At 49.3% G+C, this 23138-nt stretch overlaps 1 protein-coding gene and 1 pseudogene across 1 annotated transcript in view; one reads left to right on the forward strand and one right to left on the reverse strand.

Annotated features, from left to right (window-relative positions):
• The window catches only part of LOC137348420 (zinc finger protein 271-like), a 43510-nt gene extending 34737 nt beyond the window's left edge, over positions 1-8773 (forward strand). The window contains exon 6 of the mRNA XM_068013731.1: positions 1008-8773. Coding sequence (XP_067869832.1) covers positions 1008-1725 — 718 coding nt within the window. The 3' untranslated portion in view covers positions 1726-8773. The remainder of the gene's footprint in view (positions 1-1007) is intronic.
• Positions 1-22462, reverse strand: part of LOC137349002 (oocyte zinc finger protein XlCOF7.1-like) — a 107922-nt pseudogene extending 85460 nt beyond the window's left edge.
• Positions 22463-23138: the final 676 nt, after the last annotated feature.

Below are 23138 nucleotides of genomic sequence, written 5' to 3' on the forward strand. Positions count from 1 at the left end.
CTTTTATATTCCGAAAACAGAAGACTTGTGACATGATAGAGCTCTTTAAAATTATCAATGGGTTGGACAGAGTAGATGTGGAGAGAATGTTTCCACTTGTGAGTGAATCCAAATCCAGGGGCCATGAATACAGTTACTGATAAATCCAATAGGGAAATAAGGAGAGATTTCTTTACTCAGAGTGGGTAGAATGTGGAAGTGGTTGAGGCAAATAGTTGAGATGCTTTCAAAAGGAAACTAGATGAAAACATAAGAGCAAAAGGAATAAAAAATGTCTGCTGAAACGCTGAAATGAGGTAGATGGAATGAGAGCAGACACATGAGGTGATTGGCATATAAAAGCGATATTTTGCTACAGTTGCACAGGGTATTGGTGAGGCCCACATCTAGAGTATTGTGTACAGTTTTGGTTGCATTGGTTCCAATTGCATTGGAAGCAGTTCGGTCACTCAGCTGATTCCTGGGCTGAGCGGGTTATTTTATGAGGAAAGGTTGGACAGGTTGGGTCTGTGTTCATTGGAGTTTTGAAGGATGAGAAGTGATCTTATTGAAACATGTAAAATTCTGATGGGACTTGACAGGGTGGATGTTGAAAGGATGTTTCTCCTTGTGGGAAAGACTAAAACTAGGGGCACAATTTAAAAATAAGGGGTCTCCCATTTAAGGCAGAGACGAAGTGAATTTTTTTCTCTGAGGGTCTTTCCCCTGGAGAGTGATGGAGGCAGAGGTAGACAGATTCTTGACAAACAAGGGAGTCAAAGGGTATCAGGGGTAAGCAGGAAAGTGAGACGAGTCCATGCACACATCAGCCATGATCTTCCAGCATGGCGGAGCAAGCTCGAGGGGCCAAATAACCTACTGCTGCTCCGAGTTCAGATGTTTGTAATAAGCACCTGTACAGACTAGTTGAACTGAATGGCCTGTTTGTGTACTGTGTATTTTATGTCACTCTATGTAATCTCCCTTTACAGGGTATTCAAAAGGGAGGATTTGCACTTGGGAAACTGAAATCAAATGTCACACCTGGAGAGACACAAGGACACCCACACCACGGAGAAACCATTGAAATGTGGGGACTGTGGGAAAGGATTCAATTACCCATCCCAGCTGGAAATTCATCGACGCAGTCACACTGGGGAGAGGCCGTTCACCTGCTGTGTGTGTGGGAAGCGATTCACGAAGCCAACCCACCTCCTGTCACATCAACTTGTTCACACTGATAAGAGACCCTTTAAATGTTCTGACTGTGAGAAGGGATTTAAAAGTAAAAAGGACCTGTTGCAACACCAAAGTACTCACACTGGGGAGAGGCCTTTCACCTGTTCCATTTGTACAAAGGGATTCATTAAACCATTCAACCTGCTGACACACCAGCGAGTTCACACTGGGGAGAAGCCGTTCACCTTCTCCGTGTGTGGAAAAGGATTCGCTCAGCCTTCCAACCTCCTAAGACACCAACTTGTTCACACAGATAAGAGGCCTTTTGAATGTTCTGATTGTGAGAAGAGATTTAAAAGTAAAAATGAGCTGCTGCAACACCAACGTACTCACGCTGGGGAGAGGCCGTTCACCTGCTCTGAGTGTGGGAAGGGATTCAGTCGATTATCCAACCTTGTGGCACACCAGCGCGTTCACACCGGGGAGAGGCCGTTCACCTGCTCGGAGTGTGGGAAGGGATTTGCTAATTCAAATAATCTGCTGAGACACCAGCAAATTCACAAGTGACTGCAGGGACTGGATTCTGCTGTTATTTCTGCTGTTAATCACATCCAGGGCTGAATCATAACTGAAGCCTTTTTACAGTTGGGTTTCCACAGGGCTTCGTACTCGGCTGCTTGCTTTTCATGGCACATATCAATGGTTTAGACTAAAGTGTCGGGGGCCGTGATTAAGAAGTTTGCAGATAATACAAAAATTGGTCGTGTGGTTGTGAGTGAGGAAGAAAACTGTAGACTGCAGCAAGTAAACTGGTCAGGTGGACAGAAAATTAGCAAATGGAATTCAACCTAGAGAAGTGTGAGGTTATGCATTTGAGGAGGACAAACAAGGCAAGAGAATGCACAGTGAATGGTGGAATCCTGAAAGGTGTGGAGGAACAGAAGGACCTTGGAGTGCACATCCACAGATACCCGAAGGTGGCAGGACAGGTAGATAAGGTGTTCAAGAAGGCATACAGGATATTTGCCTTTCTTGGTGGAGATGGTGGCACAGTGGTACTGTTGCTGGACTAGTAATCCAGAGGCCCAGACTAATGCTCATGGGACATGGGTTCGAATCCCACCATGGCAGATGGTAAAATTTGAATTCAATTAGGAAATCTGGAATTAAAAAGCGAGTCTAATGGTGACCATGAAACCATTGTCGAGTGTTGTAACAACCCATCTGGTTCACTAATGTCCTTCAGGGAAGGAAATCTGCTGGCCTTACCTGGTCTGGCCTACATGTGACTCCGGATCCACAGCAGTGTGGTTGACTTTTATTTGCCCTCTGAAATGGCCCAGCAAGGGCAGTTGGGGATGGGCAATAAATGCTGCCCTAACCAGTAACACCCACATCCATGAATGAATTTTAAACAAGTATAAGAGCAGAGGGATTATGCTAGAACTGTACAAAACACTAGTTAGACCCCCCCACAGCTAGAGAACTGTGTACAGATCTGGTCTCCACATTAATCAACTGTAGAGTAAGACTAGATCAATTAATTAGCATAAAACTAAAACCAATTTGTTAATTTGTCATATAATTACAGTCAGTGTTCAATCAATCAGATCTAGGGGATAAAGTTAAATAACAAGGGATAGTGATAATAAAGCGTTCAGCATTTTTCAGCAAATTTATATGAGATATATGGATAATTTAAAGTTAAGTAAAACATTTAACTCCTTGTAAAATAAAGTGACATCAGCACAAAGGAAGCAGCTGACCGGTGAGTAGCTGATGAGTCTTTATTTAAATCTTCAGTTTATTCCAGTTAATTCACTAATAAATAGTCTAATAAATAAAGGCAGGGCATCTCAGTCCAGTGGAGTGTACATCCTGTTCCATGTGGGAATTTAAGGACACTTCTTCTAGGAACAGAGGAGCAGGAGTAGGCCATTCAGCCCATCGAGTCTGCTCCCCCATTCAGTTGGATCATGGCTGATCATCTACCTCAATGCCACTTTCCCACGCTATCCCCATATCCCTTGATGTCATTAGTATCCAGATATCTATCGATTTCAATCTTAAACATGCTCAATTATTGAGCTTCCCCAGCCCTCTGGGGTAGAGAATTCCAAAAATTCACCACCCTCAGAGAAGAAATTTCTCATCTCGGTCTTAAATGGCCTACCCTTTATTCTGAGACTGTATCCGCTGGTTCTAGACTCATAAGCCAGGGGGAACATCCTATTCACATCTACCCTGTTGCACCCTGTAAGAATTTTGTATGTTTCAATGAGATCGCCTCTCATTCTTCAAAACTCTAGAGAATACAGGCCCAGTTTCTACAATCTCTCCTCATAAGACAATCCTGCCATCCCAGGAATTAGTCTAGTGAACCTCCACTGCACTCCCTCTATGGCAATTCTTTCCTTCCTTAGATAAAGAGACCAAAACAGTACACAATACTCCAGGTGCGATCTCACCAAGGCGCTATCCAATTGCAGCAAGACATCTTTACTCTTGTACTCGTAACCTCTTGCAATGAAGGCCAACATACCATTTGCCTTCCTAATTGCTCGCTGCATCTGCATACGAGCTTTTAGTGACTCATGAACAAGGACATCAACACTTCCCAACCTCTCACCATTTAAGAAATACTCTGTCCTTCTGTTTTTTTCTACCAAAGTGGATCACCTCACACTTATTCGCATTCTATTCCCTCTGCCATGTTCTTGCCCATTCACTTCGCCTGTCTAAATCCCCTTGAAGCCTCCTGCATCTTCCTCACAACTTACATTCCCACCTAGTTTTGTGTCAGCAGCAGATTTGGAAATATGACATTTGGTGTCCACATCGAAATCATTTATGTAGATTGTGAACAGCTGTGGTCCCAGCACTGATCCTTGCAATACCCCACTAATAACAGCCTGGCATCCTGAGAATGACCTGTTTATTCCTACTCTCTGTTTTCTGTCTGTTAACCAATTTTCAATCCATAGCAGTATATTACCCCCAATCCCATGTGATCTAATTTTGTTTACTAACCTCCTGTGTAGGACCTTATCAAAAGCCTTCTGAAAATCCAAATACACCACATCCACTGGTTCTCCTTTGTCTATGCCACAAGTAACATCCACAAAAAACTCCAACAGGTTTGTCAAACATGATTTCAGTCATAAATCCATGTTGCCTCTGCCCAATCCTATCATTATTTTCAAAGTTTCTAGTTATCTCATCCTTTATAATAGGTTCTAACATTTTCCCTACTACTGACGTCAGACTAACTGGTCTGCAGTTCCCTGTTTTCTCGCTCCCACCCCCCCCCACACACACAAATAGTGGGATTACATTTGCAACTTTCCAGTCTGTAGGAACTTTACCAGAATCTATGGAATTTTGGAAGAATACCATCAATGCAACCACTATCTCTATAGCCACCACCTTCAACACTCTGGGATGTAGCTCATCTGGTCCAGGGGGTTTATCAACTTTCAATCCAGTTAATTTTTCCAGTACTACCTCTTTATTAATACTAATTTCTTTCAGTTGCTCATTTTCACAAGTCACTTGGTTCCCTAGTATTTCTGGGCGATTTTCTGTATCTTCCTCTATGAAGACAGACACAGTAATTGTTTAATTTCTCCACCATTTCCCTATTCTCCATTATAAATTCTCCTGTCTCCGCCTGTAATGGATCTACATTTGTCCTTGCTAATCTTTTCCTTTTCACATATCTTAAAAAGCTTTTCAGTTCACCTTTATGTTTCTCACTAGCTTATATTCAAATTCTCTTTTCCCTATCAATTTCTTGGTCATCCTTTGTTGGATTTTAAGTTGCTCCCAATCCACAGCCTTACCACTTTTTCTGGTAATCTTATAAGCCATTTCCTTTGATCTAAAACTCATGACATCCATATCTCGAGAATGAGGTAAAAAAATCTGCATATGTAAAAAGTCTCTGCAAAAATATTTGTTCCTAAAATAATTATCTTTACACTGTACAGACAATGTCTGTTTAGCACCGAATCTCCCTAGAATCTACCTTCCTTGACAGACCCACATCGACAATTGTTGGGCGTGACAGGGCTCAAAAGTACTTGGGGTTAAACCCAGCAGTTTCTCCTCCATCTTAAACCAATGCTACAAACAGATCTACATGAACATATGAATTAGGAGTAGGAGTAGGCCACTCGGCCCTTCGAGCCTGCTCTGCCATTCAATAAGTTCATGGCTGAACTGATTACTCCACATTTCCACCTATCCCCAATAACCTTCCATCCCCTTGCTTATCAAGAATCTATCTACCTCTGCCTTAAAAATATTCAAAGACTCTGCTTCCACTGCCTTTTGAGGAAGAGAATTCCAAAGACTCACGACCCTCTGTGAAAAAATTTCTCCTCATCTCTGTCTTAAATGGGCGATCCCTTATTTTTAAACAGTGACCCCTAGTTCTAGATTCTCCCACAAGGGGAAACATCCTTTCCACATCCACCCTGTCAGGACTCCTCAGGATCTTATATGCTTCAATCCAAGTCGCCTCTTACTCTTCTAAATTCCAGTGGACACAAACCTAGCCTGAACAATCTTTCCTCATAAGACAGCCCGCCCATTCCAGGTATTAATCTAGTTAACCTTCTCTGTACTGCCTCCAATGCCGTTACATCCTTCCTTGAATAAGGAGACCAGTACTGTACACAGTACTCCAGATGTGGTCTCACCATTGCCCTGTATAGCTGAAGCATAACCTCCCTACTTTTGTATTCAGTTCCCCTCGTGATAAACAATAACATTCTATTAGCTTTCCTAATTACGTGCTGTACCTGCATACTAACCTTTTGCGACTCATGCACTAGGACACCCAGATCCCTCTGCATCTCAGAGCTCTGCAATCTCTTACCATTTAGGTAATAGGCTTCTTTTTTATTCTTCCTGCCAAAGTGGACAATTTCACACATTCCCATTGCCAGGTCTTTGACCACTCCATTTGCCAGGTCTTTGACCACTCACTTAACCTATCTATATCACTTTGTAGCCCCCTTATGTCCACTTCACAGTTACTTTCCTACCTATCTTTGTGTCATCTGCAAATTTAGCAACCATATCTTCGGTCCCTTCATCTAAGTCATTAAATAAATTGTATAAAGTTGAGGCCCTAGCACAGATCCCTGTGGCACACCACTCGTTACATCTTGCCTACTCTCTGTTTCATGTTAGCTCGCCAATCTTCTATCCATGCCAATATGTTACCCCCTAGATGAAGCATCGCAATCCCATAGAAAGATAGATGCCACTGCCGAAAACAACAATTCACAAAATTGCTTGTTTTGGAAAAAAGGCATTTATCTTTTGCAAGCTGGAGTGGATCTTATTTTCAGTTTATGCAGGTATATTTTAATTTTAATGTTAATTTACTTGTATCCATTCAGTTCTCCTTACAAAGATGTCTGAAATCTCTGAACCTGCCTTTGGGGTTTTCAATGGCGGGTTGGTTGACATCCTTCCATCCACTGAAAGATGGTGGACTCGCAGCAAACTATCCATTTAAGTGGGGTGTCTTCTCTTGTTTCACCTTTGTTGATGCTGTGAAGGCCAATCTTTAAGAGGCAGATTCTGCCACAAGTGCTGCAGGTGAAGCTGCCGAGTGACTGTGTGAGTTGTTGTTTTTGACATTGACGTCTGTTGTGAAGCTGCTGCAGCAAATGGTCATCGTGGTTGTGCAAACCAGCCCACAGGATGTGTCACCATTTCCCTCTTTCATCAGCTAGTGACTCCGAGCTGCAATAGTCGACATTTGGGGCCTTCATGTCAGATATGCAAGCAACCTTGAAGCAGAGCTTCAGGCGCCCACTGGTCATCTGGCCCCGGCCACCTCCCCATACTGAAGGTCCTTGGTCATGTGACTGTCATCCATCCTGCTGATGTGTCTGATCATTCCCCGCGGAAGTGAATGTGCCTTATTCACGCTACAGGAACCCAGCGCGCAGGCCCGGTTCTGGACTGTATCTGTAGCTTGTGCAGTGCCACTTTGATCAGAGCTGTGTGAGTGCTGGAGATGCTTTCAAAGCAGCTGAGAGCAGGGATAGACACCGACATGTTGCACCATGGAGCCTAAACAAAATTATTGACTCAGCCATGCGGTGTCTAAAGTCTATCGCCAAACTAATGCCATCAAAACACAGTCCTGTATAAAACTCATTTCTCCCTATAAATTAAGCAGCTAAGCATACGAACATCAATGGAGAGCAGCACAACTGTATTAGCTTGCTAGCAAGCAAAATAGTATGCAATGCCAATACAAATTACTTTTGTTGATAGAATAGAGCTGGGGTGGTAGATGAACCTTATCAGATGATTTACACTGTGTCAGGAGTGCAGATTCATCCAATAAACCGTGATACTCGAGGAGAGGATTGTTATTGTGGTCATTGAGGTGAGGCAGTAGAAAAATCAGCAATAGGAAGATGGAGCATTTCTCACATTGTTGCTGTCACAAGACAATTATGGTCTCTGTTTGTGCAACTTTTCCACTTGCTTGTAATATGTATCTGAAGACAAGGCAGCCAACAAAAGGGCAGTGATCTCCAAATCAGGAGAATTGTATAGAGTGAGGCAGATAGTACTTCAGAAGAGTCATGTAAAACAGAAAAGCAGAGTGGGACAGGAAGGGACTGAAAGATTAACGGTAGGTAGCCAAGACTAGTTTATTCAGCTGCTGAAACGAGGTCCTGGATTCTAAAATACAGGAACAACAAAATCTTACAATATGTTTCGTCACTATCTGTAAGAGTGTACTCCAGACTAACCAATTTATGTCCAAGCCAAATCTTTCATCTGTTAGCAAAGGTGCACATTTATTGTAATGCAGTTATATGATACAAACAACTTGCAAATGACATTGGCCACTCAGGTTATCTGCCCTCAAATTGTATAGTAAATGATGCACATTGCAGACACTGATCTTTGACATACTTGTAAAACTTGTCGCAGCAAAAAAACTAATCAATTAATGACTGTTTCTAACATGGTCATTGAAACATAATAAATTTTTACTATATCTTCCCTGACAGTTTTTAAACCTGAGTGCAGCATAGATTTTGTTAAGGAATCATCGCCAGTTCATCATGGGTTAACGTTTATTAAAGCTCTCCGTTACATTGTATTTACTAACTATTGTATATGGGTCGGCAGCATCCTGTTTATGCCAATATCACTCAGCCCCATTACACTGTATTCGTGTATTCATGAGGAACTTACAGTGCTGACTTCTGGAGATTCCTTGGATTTTCTTGCCTGTTTTCCCCTCAATACAAGTTCTGGAACAACACGATTCCAAATGGATAGCAGCAGAATTGCGACATTTATATAGAAGTAAAAGTCCAGCAATTTTCAACATGTCACTGAGCTTGTGTCCCAGGTGAAAGTAATGCATGCCAGGGTGCAGAAATTGAGACATTCCCTAAGTGGCTTTTGCCATTTTAAAATGAGTTTACATAACACAAGCCTTTAAACTTGTGTTTGAAATTAACCTAGCTGGTTAAAGGCTTGAAGCAGAGGTGTCCAACCTTTTCGTGTGGGAGCCACAATACAATTTTTGTCTTGCATAAGGAGCCTGAGAGATAATTTCAGAAAGATAAAGCTATTAAAAAATTATCTTACTATTGAACAAAACAACAAATGTGCATTTTTATCAGGAAGCTTTAAGTGAGTAGACTTATTGACTTACTCTGTCTTAACTATGTTGGACACTGATGTATCTGGCATTTCTTTTCCTTGCACAAGTAGTCAGTCTTTGCCCACACACGTGTTGTAGCGATGTGGAGTATTCCAGATAGATGTCCATCTGTCAGGAGTGATCTTGATCACTCTTTCTCCCTCCTCTCTCTCTCTCTCTCCACCTCCCTCTCTGTGTTGCCCTTCTGTGTCCCCACCCCACCCGGGTCTAATCTCCCCCTCTCGCTGCCCACCTGTCTTTCTGCTCTCTCTCTCTTCCCCCCTCTGTCTCTGTCCCCCCTTCTCTTTCCCTGTTCACCCTCTCCCTGCCCCCACTTCTCCCTATCCCCACTCTCTCACTCTCTCTGGTCCCCCCTTCTGCCTGTCTATCCCTGTCCCATTCTTTCTCTCCCTCCATGTATCTCTCTCTCTCTCTCTCTCTCTCCCTGTCCTCTCTCTCTCTTCCTGTCCCTCCCTCTCTCCCTGTCCCCCTCTCTCCATCTGTGACAGTTTCAGAGAGCAGGAACTCTCAGCTGAGTAGTTTTGTGGTTGGTCGATTGTTGAAAAAAATCACAGTTGTCAGTTTCACAGCTGACAGGTACTTTGAGCAGAGATTGCGCTTCCAAACCTCAGACAAGTTCGGGGTTTTTGGCAGGCTTTAAAAAAAAAAATTTGGAATCTGCCGGAAAACCATGAAGTTGTCCGAAGTTCGGAAATGCTGTCTCTGCTCTAAGCACTTGTCAGCTCGGAAACTGACACTTGCGATTTTTTTTTAAAAACTTGGTCTGGTTGGAAAGAAGAAGGCAATGGGAAATTTCTCATCCCGGAAATTACCAGTCACGGACCTCAAAGATTTTACCACGGACACGTTGCCGACCCCTGGCCACACCTCTCTGAGGGAGTTGCCTGTCTTTTGCCATAATCTATTCAGAGTCTGGAACATGGTCGCCTCCAGTCAGGGCGCTCCCTGCTGGCGGAAGTGAGGGCTCTGGCTGTCTGGGCAGCCAACTCTGGGAATGAACCAACAGGTGGAGGTGTAGTCAAAGCCTCTGGGATGCCCCTCACTGCGGGTGTTGAGGGGGCTCAGGAGTGTGGAGTGCTCCAGGCCGAGCTGACCCACTTGGTCAGAATTGCTCATCAGATCCAGGCCCTGAAACCCTCCTCGGGAGCTGGTCCCACACAATCTGAGCCACCTCACGGAAATGCCCTCCGTGCCATTCCATACTGTGTGGAGCGGTTTCCTGTGCAGGCTGTTCCTGCACAGTCTCCACCTCCTCGCTCTCGTCTGCCACCCGGACATGCCGTGGCGGTTCATGATGCCATCTGGCAGTGAGGGGAATCCCCGTGGAGGTCTCTCTGTGGGAGTCCTCCCCCTTTACATCAGGGACCAGGGTGGAGTGTGCCGCACAGGACAGTCCCGTGCAATAGACTTTTAAGTAGGTTCACAGACTCCCAAGTCACCTGTAATTTCTGCAGCCTGGACGAGTCCGTATACCATGTGTACGTGGAGAGTATGAGGTTGCAGCCCCTCTGATTATTTAAAAGGCCTTCTCCTCAAGTTTTAGATGCACTTCAGCTCCACACTCCTGATCATTGGCGCCCGCTGTGAAGGGGAATTGGCAGGGAGGAGGATCTCCTTGTCAGTCTGCTCCTGGGTCTCACCAGGGGGCAATTCACCGGTCCACGCAGTGGGCCATCGGTGGGGGGGGGGTCCATCTGCCCTGATTGCCTGCTCCACTTCCGAGGTTATATTCGTGGCCAGGTCTCCCTAGAAAGGGAGCATGAGGTGTCTGTTGTATCGCTCGAGGCCTTCCGTGACTGATGGCCACTGTAGGTGCAGGAGTGTATCATTGATGTGGAGAATTGTGTTTTAATTTGAGTTCAGTTTTATTTATCTGTTTTTAAATAAACTTATTGATTTAAAATGCGTATAAACGGGGCCAAGGGAATAAAGGCCCCTTTGACAAAATAAAAGGGATCTGGGATACAAAGGCCACCTTATAAAAAAGAAACGGGGTTAGATACAGAGGAAAGCTCCCTCTACACTGTCCCCATCAAACACTCCCACGTCGAGCATTGTGCACGGAGAAGAAAAAAAACCGGGATTCGCTGGGCAGTTTGTGGAGCACTTCCTGTGTGCAATCGGGGAGGAGCTGCACCTGTGCTGCTGCAACAGCAACTGCAGTGGAGAGAGGAGAGTGTGGAGACTGCACAGTGGAGAGAGACAGGACAAGTGAATCCTTCAAGAGCAGGCAGAAATGCTGCAATTCTTTTTGGAGTGGTGGGTGTCAGAGCACCTGAAAGACTCTTTATTTGGACTGTTTGGGGGAGGGAGAAGAGGCCGGAATGCTCAGGGGGTGGGGCTGCCAGCACCTGTAGGGAGCCCCTGTACTTGTCCTGGTGCTGATTTCCAACCTGCACACAGGGAGCTCCCTCCCCATCCCAAATGCCTGCTCGGGACAGCTGGAGTTGCCTGGGTGAAGACACACTTTGTGAAAAATCAGAAGAGGAGAGTACAGGGCGGCTCTAGCCATCCCGGGCGAAGAAGCCTTCCCCCAACTGGAAGACAACTGGAAGTTTTGGTCCGACGAGCAGTTGAAGCAAACATCTCTTGCAGCCTTTCTCTCCCTTCCTCCGCTCAGTCAACTATCCTCCCCTTTTCCTTTACCTTCTTACCCCTAGCTCCTCTACTCCCACACCATTTTGTTTAAAGTTTGTTTTTTGTTTAAACCTTGTGAAGTTGCTTTGTTCGTTAGGGGTGGGTGTGGCTCTTCGACCCCATGGCAAGCCCTTCTTCACCGGTGGCGGGGCCTTACTGCACATATGCTGCCATGTTTGCTGCAGCTGCTCCTGTCGCACCGTCACCTTTTGAACTAATAATATCTAAGCATGGGGCCAAGAACAACGTCCATCCGAATATGACGATAGAGGCATGCGTGAAAGCAATGGCTGAGGTTGTCGGCCCCTCGGCCATTGTTGCTGCCTCTAAAATGCATGGGAAGGCTATGTTTTTCCTAAAGACCAAGCGGGCGGTGTCCCTGGCCTTGAGCAAGGGGCTGACTGTGGGCAGGACCTTTCTGCCAGTGGACCCTCTGGAGGCCACTGTGCAGCGGGTCACCTTGTCAAATGTCCCGTCGTTCATTCCTGGTGAACCCCTCCCCCCCCCCACCTGCACCATTTGGGGGTGATAAAGACAGGGCTCACCCCAGTCACGCTCGGTCTTTGGGAGAACAGCCTCCGGCTCTTTATGTAACTGGCACAGGAGGAGGTTACAGCAGGCCAATTTAGTGTTGAGTTCCGGGGGGGGGGGCGGCCTACCGCGTCTTCTGGACCTCAGACCGGGCAGGGTGCCATGCCTGCAAGGGGGTGGGACATTTTCGGAAGAATGCCCCAACCTCCGGGCCGCCAGCTCCACCTCAGCGGCCCAGGGTGGTGCCACTGCATTCTTCCCCTACACCTGCAACAACAGGCAGTTCCGGAGGCGGTGGTTTTCATAGCCTCTGTTGGAGAGCAGGAGACCCATCTGGGTGGAAGGAAGGCGCGGTGCAAAGCAAAACACACAAAGGCGGCCCCCTGAATACGGAAGAAAGTCCTGATCCTGAGCTCAGCCCTACGGCTGATCCAGGGGAGCCCAACTGCCCCATGGCTGAGTTCGAGCCCAAGAAATGTGGGCAGGGGGGCGCGGAGGAGAAGCAGAGGCCTGTACTGAGATGGAGGTCTCTGACCCTCCATGCCCCGCCCACAATAAGAAAAGGAGACACCCCCATCTGCGGAGGGCCATGAGTTGCAGAACCCATCTCCTGGCGCGGGTCCTCGGACTCCCCCCGCCACCAGCTTCATGAGGGCTGAAAGCCCTGGGCGGAAACCCTCGGGATGGAGGGGAGAGAGATGCCCCTGTAGCTTTGGGAACTCCCAAGGAGTGGGGCCCGCCCATGGCGGTGGAGTCTGTGGACGCCACGGGAGATGTCTCTCCTTTGGCCGATGGGTAGGGTATCCTGGGTGGGGGCGAGACCTGTGAGGGTCCACCCTCCCAGCAGCCTGACACTGCCACCAAGGATGTACCCGACCCAGAGGCCAACTTGTGTAATTCCCCACCTGCCGGGCCTTTGGGCGCTGGCGGTGCGGGAGATGGCCTCCTCTTTCCGCCTCCGGTCCCGACTCCGGCTGGATTTCCGGAGTCGGGAATTATCGTCTTCCCGGGCCGCTCATTGTCCTGTGGTCGGAGGTGAAGGGGGCTCGCTGAGGTCCATAGGCTCCAGTTCCACAGAAGAACCCAGAGAGCACTCCTCTGCCATCGATCCTGGGTGTGGGATCATGACGGAGGCAGGATCAGCTGGCGCGGCTGGGACGTCTGCCCCACAGTGTGTGGTGGGTGTATCGGCCGCTGGCGGTGATGACCCGGAGGAGGATGGGGATTCAATGTGGGGCACGGCGGACGACCTTGAATCCATCGCCAGTGAGGTGGTAGACTCCCTCGTGCCTCCCACTGAATCTCCTCTCATCCCATGGCGGAACTCTGGGACTTCCTCGCGGCATGCAGGGGTTGCCGCAATAAAGTTCAGCTGGCCCTCAGTGGATGGTCGAATCTGGTGCTGATCATCCAGTCTGTCCGTGCCGCCCCAAGAAAGCACGGAAGAGAGCGGGCATGAAACTGGTTGAGAGGCGCCGATTTAAAGCATTCCTCAATGGGTTGCTGGGGGAATGGAAGGCCAGGTGCACTTCCACTCCCTCCTCACAGTGAGGTGTTGGTGATGGGTTTCTAAGTACTTTTGACATGAAGATAACCATAGCCAGCCTCAACATCAATGGCAGCAGGAGGTCTCACCTCAGATTTCATAATCTCTCAGTCCTCGGAAGGGAGATATGCAGTGAGCTTTCTGCAGGAAACCCACACCATTCTGGGAGACGCAGCCACCTGGCTCCTCGAGTGGCAGGGTGGGGTCTACATGAGTCACCTCAACCCTATTTCTAGTGGGGTGGCTATCTTGTTGGACGGAGATCTTGGGGGTCAAGGAGCTTGTGCTGGGCCGCTTGCTCCAGCTTGCCGTTCGCCTGGGTAGCGTGCCGCTCCACTTTGTGAACGTGTCCGCGCCCGGGCCTGGCAAGTTGCAAGCGCACTTCTTTAAAGAAGTATCCGCTCTCTTGAGCTCTATCGATAGCGGTGAGTGCATCATCCTCGGGAGGGATTTTAACTCTAACCTCAAGCTGGGAGATCACTCTGGTCCCCAGCGCGGCCAAGCGTCGGTGGAGAAGTTGAGGGCACTGAACAGCTCCCTCAACTTGGTGAATGTTTGGCAGAATCTCCATCCCGACTCCAGTGCCTTCACATGGAGGTCTGGAGGAGGATGGTCCTGAAATGACCACCTCTGCATTTCGCAGGCATACGTCTCCCGTGTCTCAGCGGTCTCCACCAACTCGGACCACCAACTGGTGTGGGTGGAGTTCACTCCGCTCAGTACACAGGCGGGGTCCACATACTGGCACTTTAACAACCAGCTGCTGGAGGACGAGCGATTCCGGGACTCGTTCCGTCGATTTTGGGCCGACTGGAGAAGGAAGCAGGGGAGCTTCCCTTCCTTGAGGCTCTGGTGGGATGCAGGCAAGACTCACATCTTCTGTCAGGAGTACGCGAAGGGGTTGACCAACAGGCGGGAAGCCGAGATTGGGCACCTAGAGAAGGAGGTGCTCGACTAGGAGTCCCACCTCGGTAATGCTGTCGTGGACCTGGCCCTATGGCAAGCATACAAAGAGAAGGGCATGCTGAGGGACCTGCAGCTCGTAGGGTCCCGAGGTTCGTACGTGAGGTCATGGATCCAGATCCTGGAAGATTTGGACTGCGCCTCACCCTTCTTCTACTCGCTGGAAAAATGGCGGAGGGTCCGTAAGCAGCTCATTGAGCTGATGGCCGACGACGGATCCTCCATCACGGATCCAGAGGGAATGGGCCTGCTGGTACGTACCTATTATAGTGCGTTGTTCTCTCCGGATCTGTCCAGTGAGGACGCGCACGGAGTTTTGTGGGAGGACATGCCGAAGGTCAGCCCGGAGGGCGCAGAAGAATTGGAGGCCCCTCGGATTCTCCCTCGCTGTCTCCCTCGCTGTCTCTCTCGCTCTCTCTCTCGCAGTCTCTCTCGCATTCTCTCTCGCTGTCTCCCTCGCAGTCTCTCTCCCAGTCTCTCTCGCTATCTCTCTTGCTGTCTCTCTCGCCGTCTCTCTCGCTGTCTCTCTCGCTGTCTCCCTCGCAGTCTCTCTCGCTGTCTCTCTCGCTGTCTCTCTCGCTGTCTCCCTCGCTGTCTCCCTCGCAGTTTGCCTCACAGTCTCACGCTGTCTCCCTCGCAGTCTCTCTCGCAGTCTCTCTCGCTGTCTCCCTCGCTGTCTCCCTCGCAGTCTCTTTCGCTGTCTCTGTCGCAGACTCTCTCGCTGTCTCTCTCGCAGTCTCTCTCGCCGTCTCTTTCAGTCTCTCTCGCTGTCTCTCTCGCAGTGTGTCTCGCGGAGCTGACTGGCACCCTCCACAAGCTCTTGAGGGGCAAATCCCTGGGGCTAGATAGGCTGACCGTGGAGTACCTCATGGCGTTCTATGACATCCTGGGATAAGATTATGCGCAGTTCCTGGGAAAAGCCTGGCGACTGGGGAGATGCCGCTCCCGTGGCGCAGGGAGGTCATTGTCCTGCTGCCTAAGAGAGGCGATCTCTGCTTGCTTAAGAACTGGCGTCCAGTCTCCCTCCTCAGCATGGATTATAAAATCTTTGTCCGGGCTATAGCTACCCACCTGGGCTCCGTACTTGCCCACATGATCCTCCCTGACCAGTCCTACACAGTCCCGGGCTGGTCCATCCAGGACAACATCCACCTGGTCCGGGACCTGATCCATCTTTCCCAGAGGACTGGTCTGTCGGTCGCCTTTCTCTTCCTCGATCAGGAGAAGGCGTTTCACAGGGTGGATCACGAATACCTTTTTGCGACTCTGCGCGCGTTCGGACACGGGCTGTATTTTCTGGCCCGGTTATGACTTTTATATGCCGCCGCAGAGTGTCTGGTTAAAGTTAACGGGTGCTTGAGGGCGCCCTGTCACTTTGGGAGAGGAGTGCATCAGGGATGCCCATGTCCGGCCAATTGTATACCACCTGTGTGGAGCCATTCCTGTGCCTGCTTCGCAGAAGGTTGACGGGATTGGCTCTGCGTGAGCCGGCCATGCAGGTCGTCCTCTCGGCTTACGCTGATGACATGCTCCTCATGGTCACAGATCCCGATGACTTGTGGAGGATGCGCGACTGCCAGAAGCCCTTTTCTGCCACGTCCTCCGCAAGGATCAATTGGGAGAAATGTTCTGGACTCCTGGTGAGTCAGTGGTGTGTGGACTCCCTACTGGAGGAGTTGACACCTTTTGCGTGGAGCACCATGCACCTCCTCTATCTGGGAGTCCACCTTAGCCCCGCTGAGGAAGCCTGGCCGGCAAACAGGCAGGAGTTGGAGGCGAAAGTCACCACTCGGCTGGGGCGCTGCACAGGACTGCTCTGAGTGCTTTCCTACAGGGGCCGAGCCCTGGTCATATACCAGCTGGTGGCCTCTATGCTGTGGTACCGGTTGGTCACTTTGGCCCCGCCCCCTGCATTTGCCACCAAGATCCAGAAGTAGCTCGTCAATTTCTTCTGGGGCAAGAGGAAACACTGGGTCTCTGACGCGGTCCTGAGTCTCCCGATTGAGGAGGGCGGCCAGTCGCTGGTGTGCATCCACACCCAGGCTGCAAATCTCCACATTCGGACCCTGCAGAGATACCTGTACATTGAGCGTCCTTACAGATGGTATGCACTGGCGACGTATTTTTTCCGCCAGTGTCACTGCCTTCAAAATGACATGCAGTTCCCAGAGGAGAAGGTTAACCCCGCCTCTCTGAGGGAGTTGCCTGTCCTTTACTGGGATCTATCCAGAGTCTGGAACATGGTCACCTCCAGTCAGGGTGCTCTCCCGCTGGCGGAGGAGAGTGCCTCAGCTGTCCGGGAAGCCAGCTCTGGGGTTGGCCAGATGGGCGGAGGAGTAGCCAAAGCCGTCGGGAGGCCCCTCACTCCGGGTGACGAGGGGGCTTGGGAGTGCGGAGTGTTCCTGGCAGAACTGATCCCTGCTCTGCCAGAACTGCTTATCGGATCCAGGCCCCGAAACCCTCCTCGGGAGCTGGTCCCACACAACCTGAGCTGCCTCTTGGAAATGCCCTCCGTGCCATTCCACATCGCACGGCTTTCCTGTACGGGCTGCTCCTGCACACTCTCCACTTCCTTGTCCTCGTCTGCTGCCCAGACACGCCATGGTGGTCTGTGTTGCCATCTGGAGCAAGGGGAAACCCCAGTGGAGGTCTCTCTAGGCAGAAGTAGTCCCCCTTTACAGCGGGGACCTGGGGTGGAGGGTGCTGCACAGGGCAGTCCTATACAATAGACTTTTAAGTAGGTTCACGGAATCCCAGGCCGCCTGTAATTTCTGCGGCTTGGACGAGTCCGTGTTCCACGTATATGTGGAGTGTGCGAGGTTGCAGCCCGTTTGCATATTTAAAGGGGCTGCTCCTCAAGTTTTGCCTGCACTTCAGCCCCACACTCCTAAGGCACCCGGAGTGGAGGGGCATTGGCTGGGATGAGGATCTCCTCGTTGATCTGCTCTTGGGTCTGGCCAGGGTGGCAATTCACAGGTCCAGGCTGCGGGCTGTTGGGGGGTCCATCCGCCCTGATTGCCTGCCCCTCTTCCGTGGTTGCGCTCGTGCCCGGGTGTCTCTGGAGAAGGAGCATGCGATGTCTCCCGGTACACTTGAGGCCTTCCGTGACCGCTGGGCACCACAGGGGCTGGAGTGCATCATCGATGCCGAGAATAGCATTTTAATTTGAGTTTTTGGTTTATTGATCTGTTTTTAATAAAGTTATTTTAAAATGTATATAAAGGGGGCCTGGGGAAGAAAGACCACCTTAATAAAAAAAAGAAAAAAAAACCTGGGGTTGGCTGCTGCCTAAAAAAACAGGTTAGATACGGAGTAAAGCTCCCTCTACAATCTCCCCATCAAACACTCCCCAGGCAGGTACAGCACGGGTTAGATACAGAGAACATAAGAAATAGGAGCTGGACTTGGCCATTTGGGGTAAAGCTCCCTCTAAACTTCATTGGCTGTAAAGTGTTTTGAGACGTCCTGATGTCATGAAAGGAGCGACAAAAATACAAGTCTTTCTTTAACAGAGGAGAAAAGGACCAAAATGGAACAGTCAACAGCAGCATTTCAATTAGTCTCCTCTTTTCCTGGAAACAAATACTCCACACACTGCGTTGGAAAAAAAGCTGATTTATTTGATATTTATCCAGAATATTAAACTCCAGCCCAGTTATAGGGATTATTAACATCAGCAGAAACAGATATCAACTGTCAGAATGAACATGGTTTAGTCTGGATGTGATTAATATCAGCAATTACAGCAGAATCCAATCCCTACAGTCACTTGTGAACTTGCCGGTGAGTCACCAGGTTTGATGACAGAGTGAATCCCTTCCCACACACGGAGCAGGTAAATGGTCTCTCCCCGGTGTGAACCCGCTGGTGTCTCAGCAGGGTGGATGACTCTGTCAATCTCTTCTCAGGGTTAGAACAGGTATATGGCTTCTCACTAGTGTGAGTGCTTCTCCCTCCTCCCTGTGCTGAAATCCAAACCGATTGCACCATCCGCACCATTTCTTTCCTCCACTGCCAGTTTTCTCCCTCCCTCTACTCTGACTGGGTTCAGTTCTCCAGCCCCTGTGTTGCAGAGTGAGAATCAAATCAATGAGTCAATGATTTTCTCTCCTGGTCCCTGGGACCCTGAAGCCCCGCCCACTCTCTGTGTCGTCACCAAGATGGCCGCGCATGCGCTCTGCTTCCTGTTCAGCCGAGATGGTGGCTGTTAATCTGGCCCTGTTCCCGGGAAAAAGTCCCGGAGCTGCAAACGTGGGTCACTGACCTGAAACGTTAACTCTGCTTCTCTCTCCACAGATGCTGCCAGGCCTGCTGAGTATTTCCAGCATTTCTTATTTATTTTTCAGATTTCCAGCATCTGCAGTGTTTTGCTTTTATTTATCTGGAGGTTCTTATTCGGGGCTTGCGGCCTACACCAGATGTTTCTGAAGCTTCCCCGCCCACCCGCCGGCTCCATTCCTCCCCTGCGCCCGTTGACTTTCACCCGTTGCAAAATCGTCTCCAGCACTCGCACAGCAACGATCAAAGTGACACTGCGCATGCTCCAGATACCGTCCAGCACCGCGCCTGTGCGCTGCGTTCCTCTTTTGTGAACGGGGCAGATTCCTTTCCTCAGGGAATTCCAGCGTCCGCAAGGGAAGGTTTAGAGACTTCGGCCATCTTTGTAAGGGGTGGCAAAAGGGTACAAGTTAAGGCCAGCTTGGGTCTGCAAAAAAAAAAAAGGCCCGAGCCCGACAGAACCACATCCGACCCGGCTCATGTCCTTCCATTTTTTCCCGCGCCCGACCCAACCCGTCCATCTGTTACTTCCATTTTTCACTTTGCCGCTGATCTACACAAGCTTAAACTCTAACAAAACCACCTTTCTAGTCAAAACATTACTTTAACAGTGGAGCCACTTACCTGAGGTTGTGATGCAGTGTGTCCGACCCGACCCGAGCCCAAATGCGGTCCCGGAAGTGCAACCCGACCTGACATATGCCGTCGGTTTCGGGATGGGCAGCAGGCCTTTGCAAAGCGTTTCAAAGGAGCATTATGAAACAAAATATGACACTGAGCCACATAAGGAATTATTAGGTCAGATGACCAAAAGCTTGAAGGTGCTGGGGATATGGTTTGGAGGGGTTGGGGTGTTCACCAAAAACTGGAAGGAGCGAGCAGCCATGGTGAAACAGAATCTGGTCACATGGGAGCAACGCTCCCTCTCTGTGCGCAAGAGCCTGGTCATTAGGTGTGACGTGCTGTCGGTGTTGCTGTACGTGGCGCAGGCCTGGTCCATACCCCACTCCTGCACCGTGGTTGTCACCCGAGCCATATTCCGCTTTATTTGGAGATCAATAGTGGACCGTGTCCGCAGGGACGCAATGTTCAAATCTCCAGATAAAGGCAGAAAAAAAATACCCAACATTCTGAACCTGAGCTCAGCCCTAAGCCTGATCCAGGGAAACCCACCTGCCCTGCGGCAGAGTTCAGGCCCAAAGGATCTGGGCGGTGGGGCGGGGGAAACAGAGGTAGAAGCGGGGACCTCTACTGAGATGGAGATTTCTGAGCCTCAGCGCCCACACCACCCCCTCCCCCCCCCAGGATTAAGAGGAGGAGGTGCCCCTCTTCTGAAGGGGGCCATGAGTTGTAGGGTCCATCTCCTGGCGCGGGAACATGGGATCCCCCCGCCACCAGCACCATCAGGGCTTCGAGCCTCTGCCCCTCAGTGCAGAGAAACCCCTGTTAATTTAGCAACTCCTGCTGATGGGGGAAAGGGTTCACCTGTGGTAGGGGGAGCCTGTGGACCCCACAGGAGAAATCTCTCCTTCAGCTGATGGGTCTGAAATCATGGGTGGGGGTAAGACCTGCGAGGGTCAACTCTCCCAGCAGCCTGATGCTGCCTCCCAGGATGTACCCTACCAGAGGTCAATTTGCAGAGCGCCCCGTCTGCTAAGACTCTGGGCGCTGGCGGAGCGGGATTTGGACTCCTCTCTCCGCCTGTGGTCCCGGCTCCGGCTGGATTTCCAGAGTCGGGAACAACTGTCTCCCCTGGGCCACTCACTAGCCCGGGGACGGAGGTGGAGGGGGTTCCTGAACCACTGGCGCCCATAGGCACCAGTTCCCGAGAAGAACCCAGAAAGGACTCCTCCGCCATCGATCCCGGGGGTGAGATTGTGACAGAGGTGGGACCAGCTGCCACGGCCGTGACGTCTGGGGAATACACACGAACATACGAATTAGGAGCAGGAGTAGCCCACTTGACCCTTCGAGCCTGCTCCATCATTCAATAGTTTCATGGCTGAACTGATTACTCCACATTTCCATCTACCCCCAATAACATTCCATCCCCTTGCTTATCAAGAATCTCTCTACCTTTGTCTTAAAAGTATTCAAAGACTGCTTCCACTGCCTTATGAGGATGAGAGTAAAGGCCCCCTTGACAAAATAAAACGGATCTGGGGAATAAAGGCGACCTTAAAAAAATAAAAAAGGGAAAAAAAGGTTAGATACAATGTAAAGCTCCCTCTACACTGTCCCATCAAACACTCCGAGGGCAGGTACAGCACAGGTTAGACACAGAGAACATAAGAAATAGGAGCAGGAGTTGGCCATGTTTTTCTTCAGCAGAGGGGAAAAGGCCCAAAAATGGAACAGTTCACAGTAGCATTTCAATTAGTCTCCTCTTTTCCTGGAAACAAATACTCCACACACTAGTGGAGTGTGCTCCACCGGGTGCTCCGGTTTCCTCCCACATGCCAAAGACTTGCAGGTTGATAGGTAAATTGGCCATTATAAATTGCCCCTGGTATAGGTAGGTGGTAGGGAAATATAGGGACAGGTGGGGATGTGGTAGGAATATGGAATTAGTGTAGGATTAGTATAAATGGGTGGTTGATGGTCAGCACAGACTCGGTGGGCTGTAGGGCCTGTTTCAGTGCTGTATCTCTAAATTAAAAAAAAATATGTATTTGAAATAAAGCTGATTTATTTGACATTTATCCAGAATATTAAACTCCAGTCCAATTATAGGGTCATTAACATCAGCAGAAATAAACTCCAATTGTCGGAATGAACATAATTCACTCCTGGATGTGATTAACAGCTGCAATACCAGCAGAATCCAATCCCTGCAGTCACTTGTGAACTCGCTGATGTCTCAGCAGGGTGGATGAATTATTAAATCTGTTTCCACACTCAGTGCAGGTGAACGGCCTCTCTCCGGTGTGAACTCGCTGGTGCTGCATCAAGTAGTTTCTGCTTTTGAAGCCCTTCTCGCAGTCAGAACATTTAAAAGGTCTCTGATCAGTGTGAACAAGTTGGTGTCTCAGCAGAGAGGATGAATGAGTGAATCCCTTCCCACACACTGAGCAGGTGAACGGCCTCTCCCCAGTGTGAACTCGCTGGTGTGTCAGCAGGTGGAACGAACTGTTGAATCTGTTTCCACACAGGGAGCAGGTGAACGGCCTGTCCCCAGTGTGAAATCGCTGGTGTTCCATCAAGCAGTTTCTGCTTTTAAAGCTCTCCTCACAGTCAGAACACTTAAAAGGTCTCTGATCAGTGTGAACAAGTTGGTGTCTCAGCAGAGAGGATGAATGAGTGAATCCCTTTCCACACAAGGAGCAGGTGAACGGCCTCTCCCCAGTGTGAACCCGTCGGTGTGTCAGCAGGTGGGATGACTGAGTGAATCCCTTCCCACATAAAGTGCAGGTGAACGGCCTCTCCCCAGTGTGAACTCGCTGGTGTGTCAGCAGGGTGAATGATCGATTAAATCTCTGCCCACAAATGGAGCAGGAGAACCGTCTCTCCCCTGTGTGACTGCGTCGATGAGTTTCCAGCTGGGATGGGTAATTGAATCCTTTCTGACAGTCCCCACATTTCCACGGTTTCTCCGTGGTGCGGGGGTCTTTGTGTCTCTCCAGGTTGGATGATCAGTGGAAGCCTCGTCCACACACACAACACGTGTACAGTCTCTCCGCACTGTGAATAGTAAATATTTTTTCAGTCTGTGTAGCTGGTTAAAGCTCTTTCCCTCACTCAGATGTGTGTATCTTGGTGCTTTTCCAGTCACACTGATATTTGAGATGTTTTCCACAGACAGAACAAACAAATATTTCTCCTTCCACATTCAAAGGCCGATGATATTCAGGTCCTGATGAATCGAGTGACGCTGTCAGATCGTAAGGTGATCTTTAGTTTGAGTTTTCCATCTGCAAATCCTCCCCTTCTAATCCCCTGCAAAAAGAGTTTACAAAAGTCATCACTGTCAGTACAGAATGGAAATTTAGACAGACAGAAGAGGAGATTTACTAGAATGGTTCCTGGACTGGGGAATTTTCGTTACAAGGTTAGGTTGGAATAGCTGGGTTTGTTCTCCTTGGAACAAAGGAGATTGAGTGGTGATTTAATAGAAGTGTATAAGGTTGTGACAGGCTTAGATTAGTTGGACAAGGAAAAACTGTTCCCATTAACAAATGGTACAAGGACTAGGGAACACAGATTGAAAGTTTTGGGCAAAAGATGCTGGGGGAATATGAGGAAGCACTTTTTTTTTTTTAAACACAGTGGGTGGTAATAACCTGGAACTCGCTGCCCACAAGGGTGGTG

The sequence above is a fragment of the Heterodontus francisci genome, chromosome 34 (genome assembly GCF_036365525.1).
Source record: "Heterodontus francisci isolate sHetFra1 chromosome 34, sHetFra1.hap1, whole genome shotgun sequence".
Classification (NCBI taxonomy): domain Eukaryota; kingdom Metazoa; phylum Chordata; class Chondrichthyes; order Heterodontiformes; family Heterodontidae; genus Heterodontus; species Heterodontus francisci.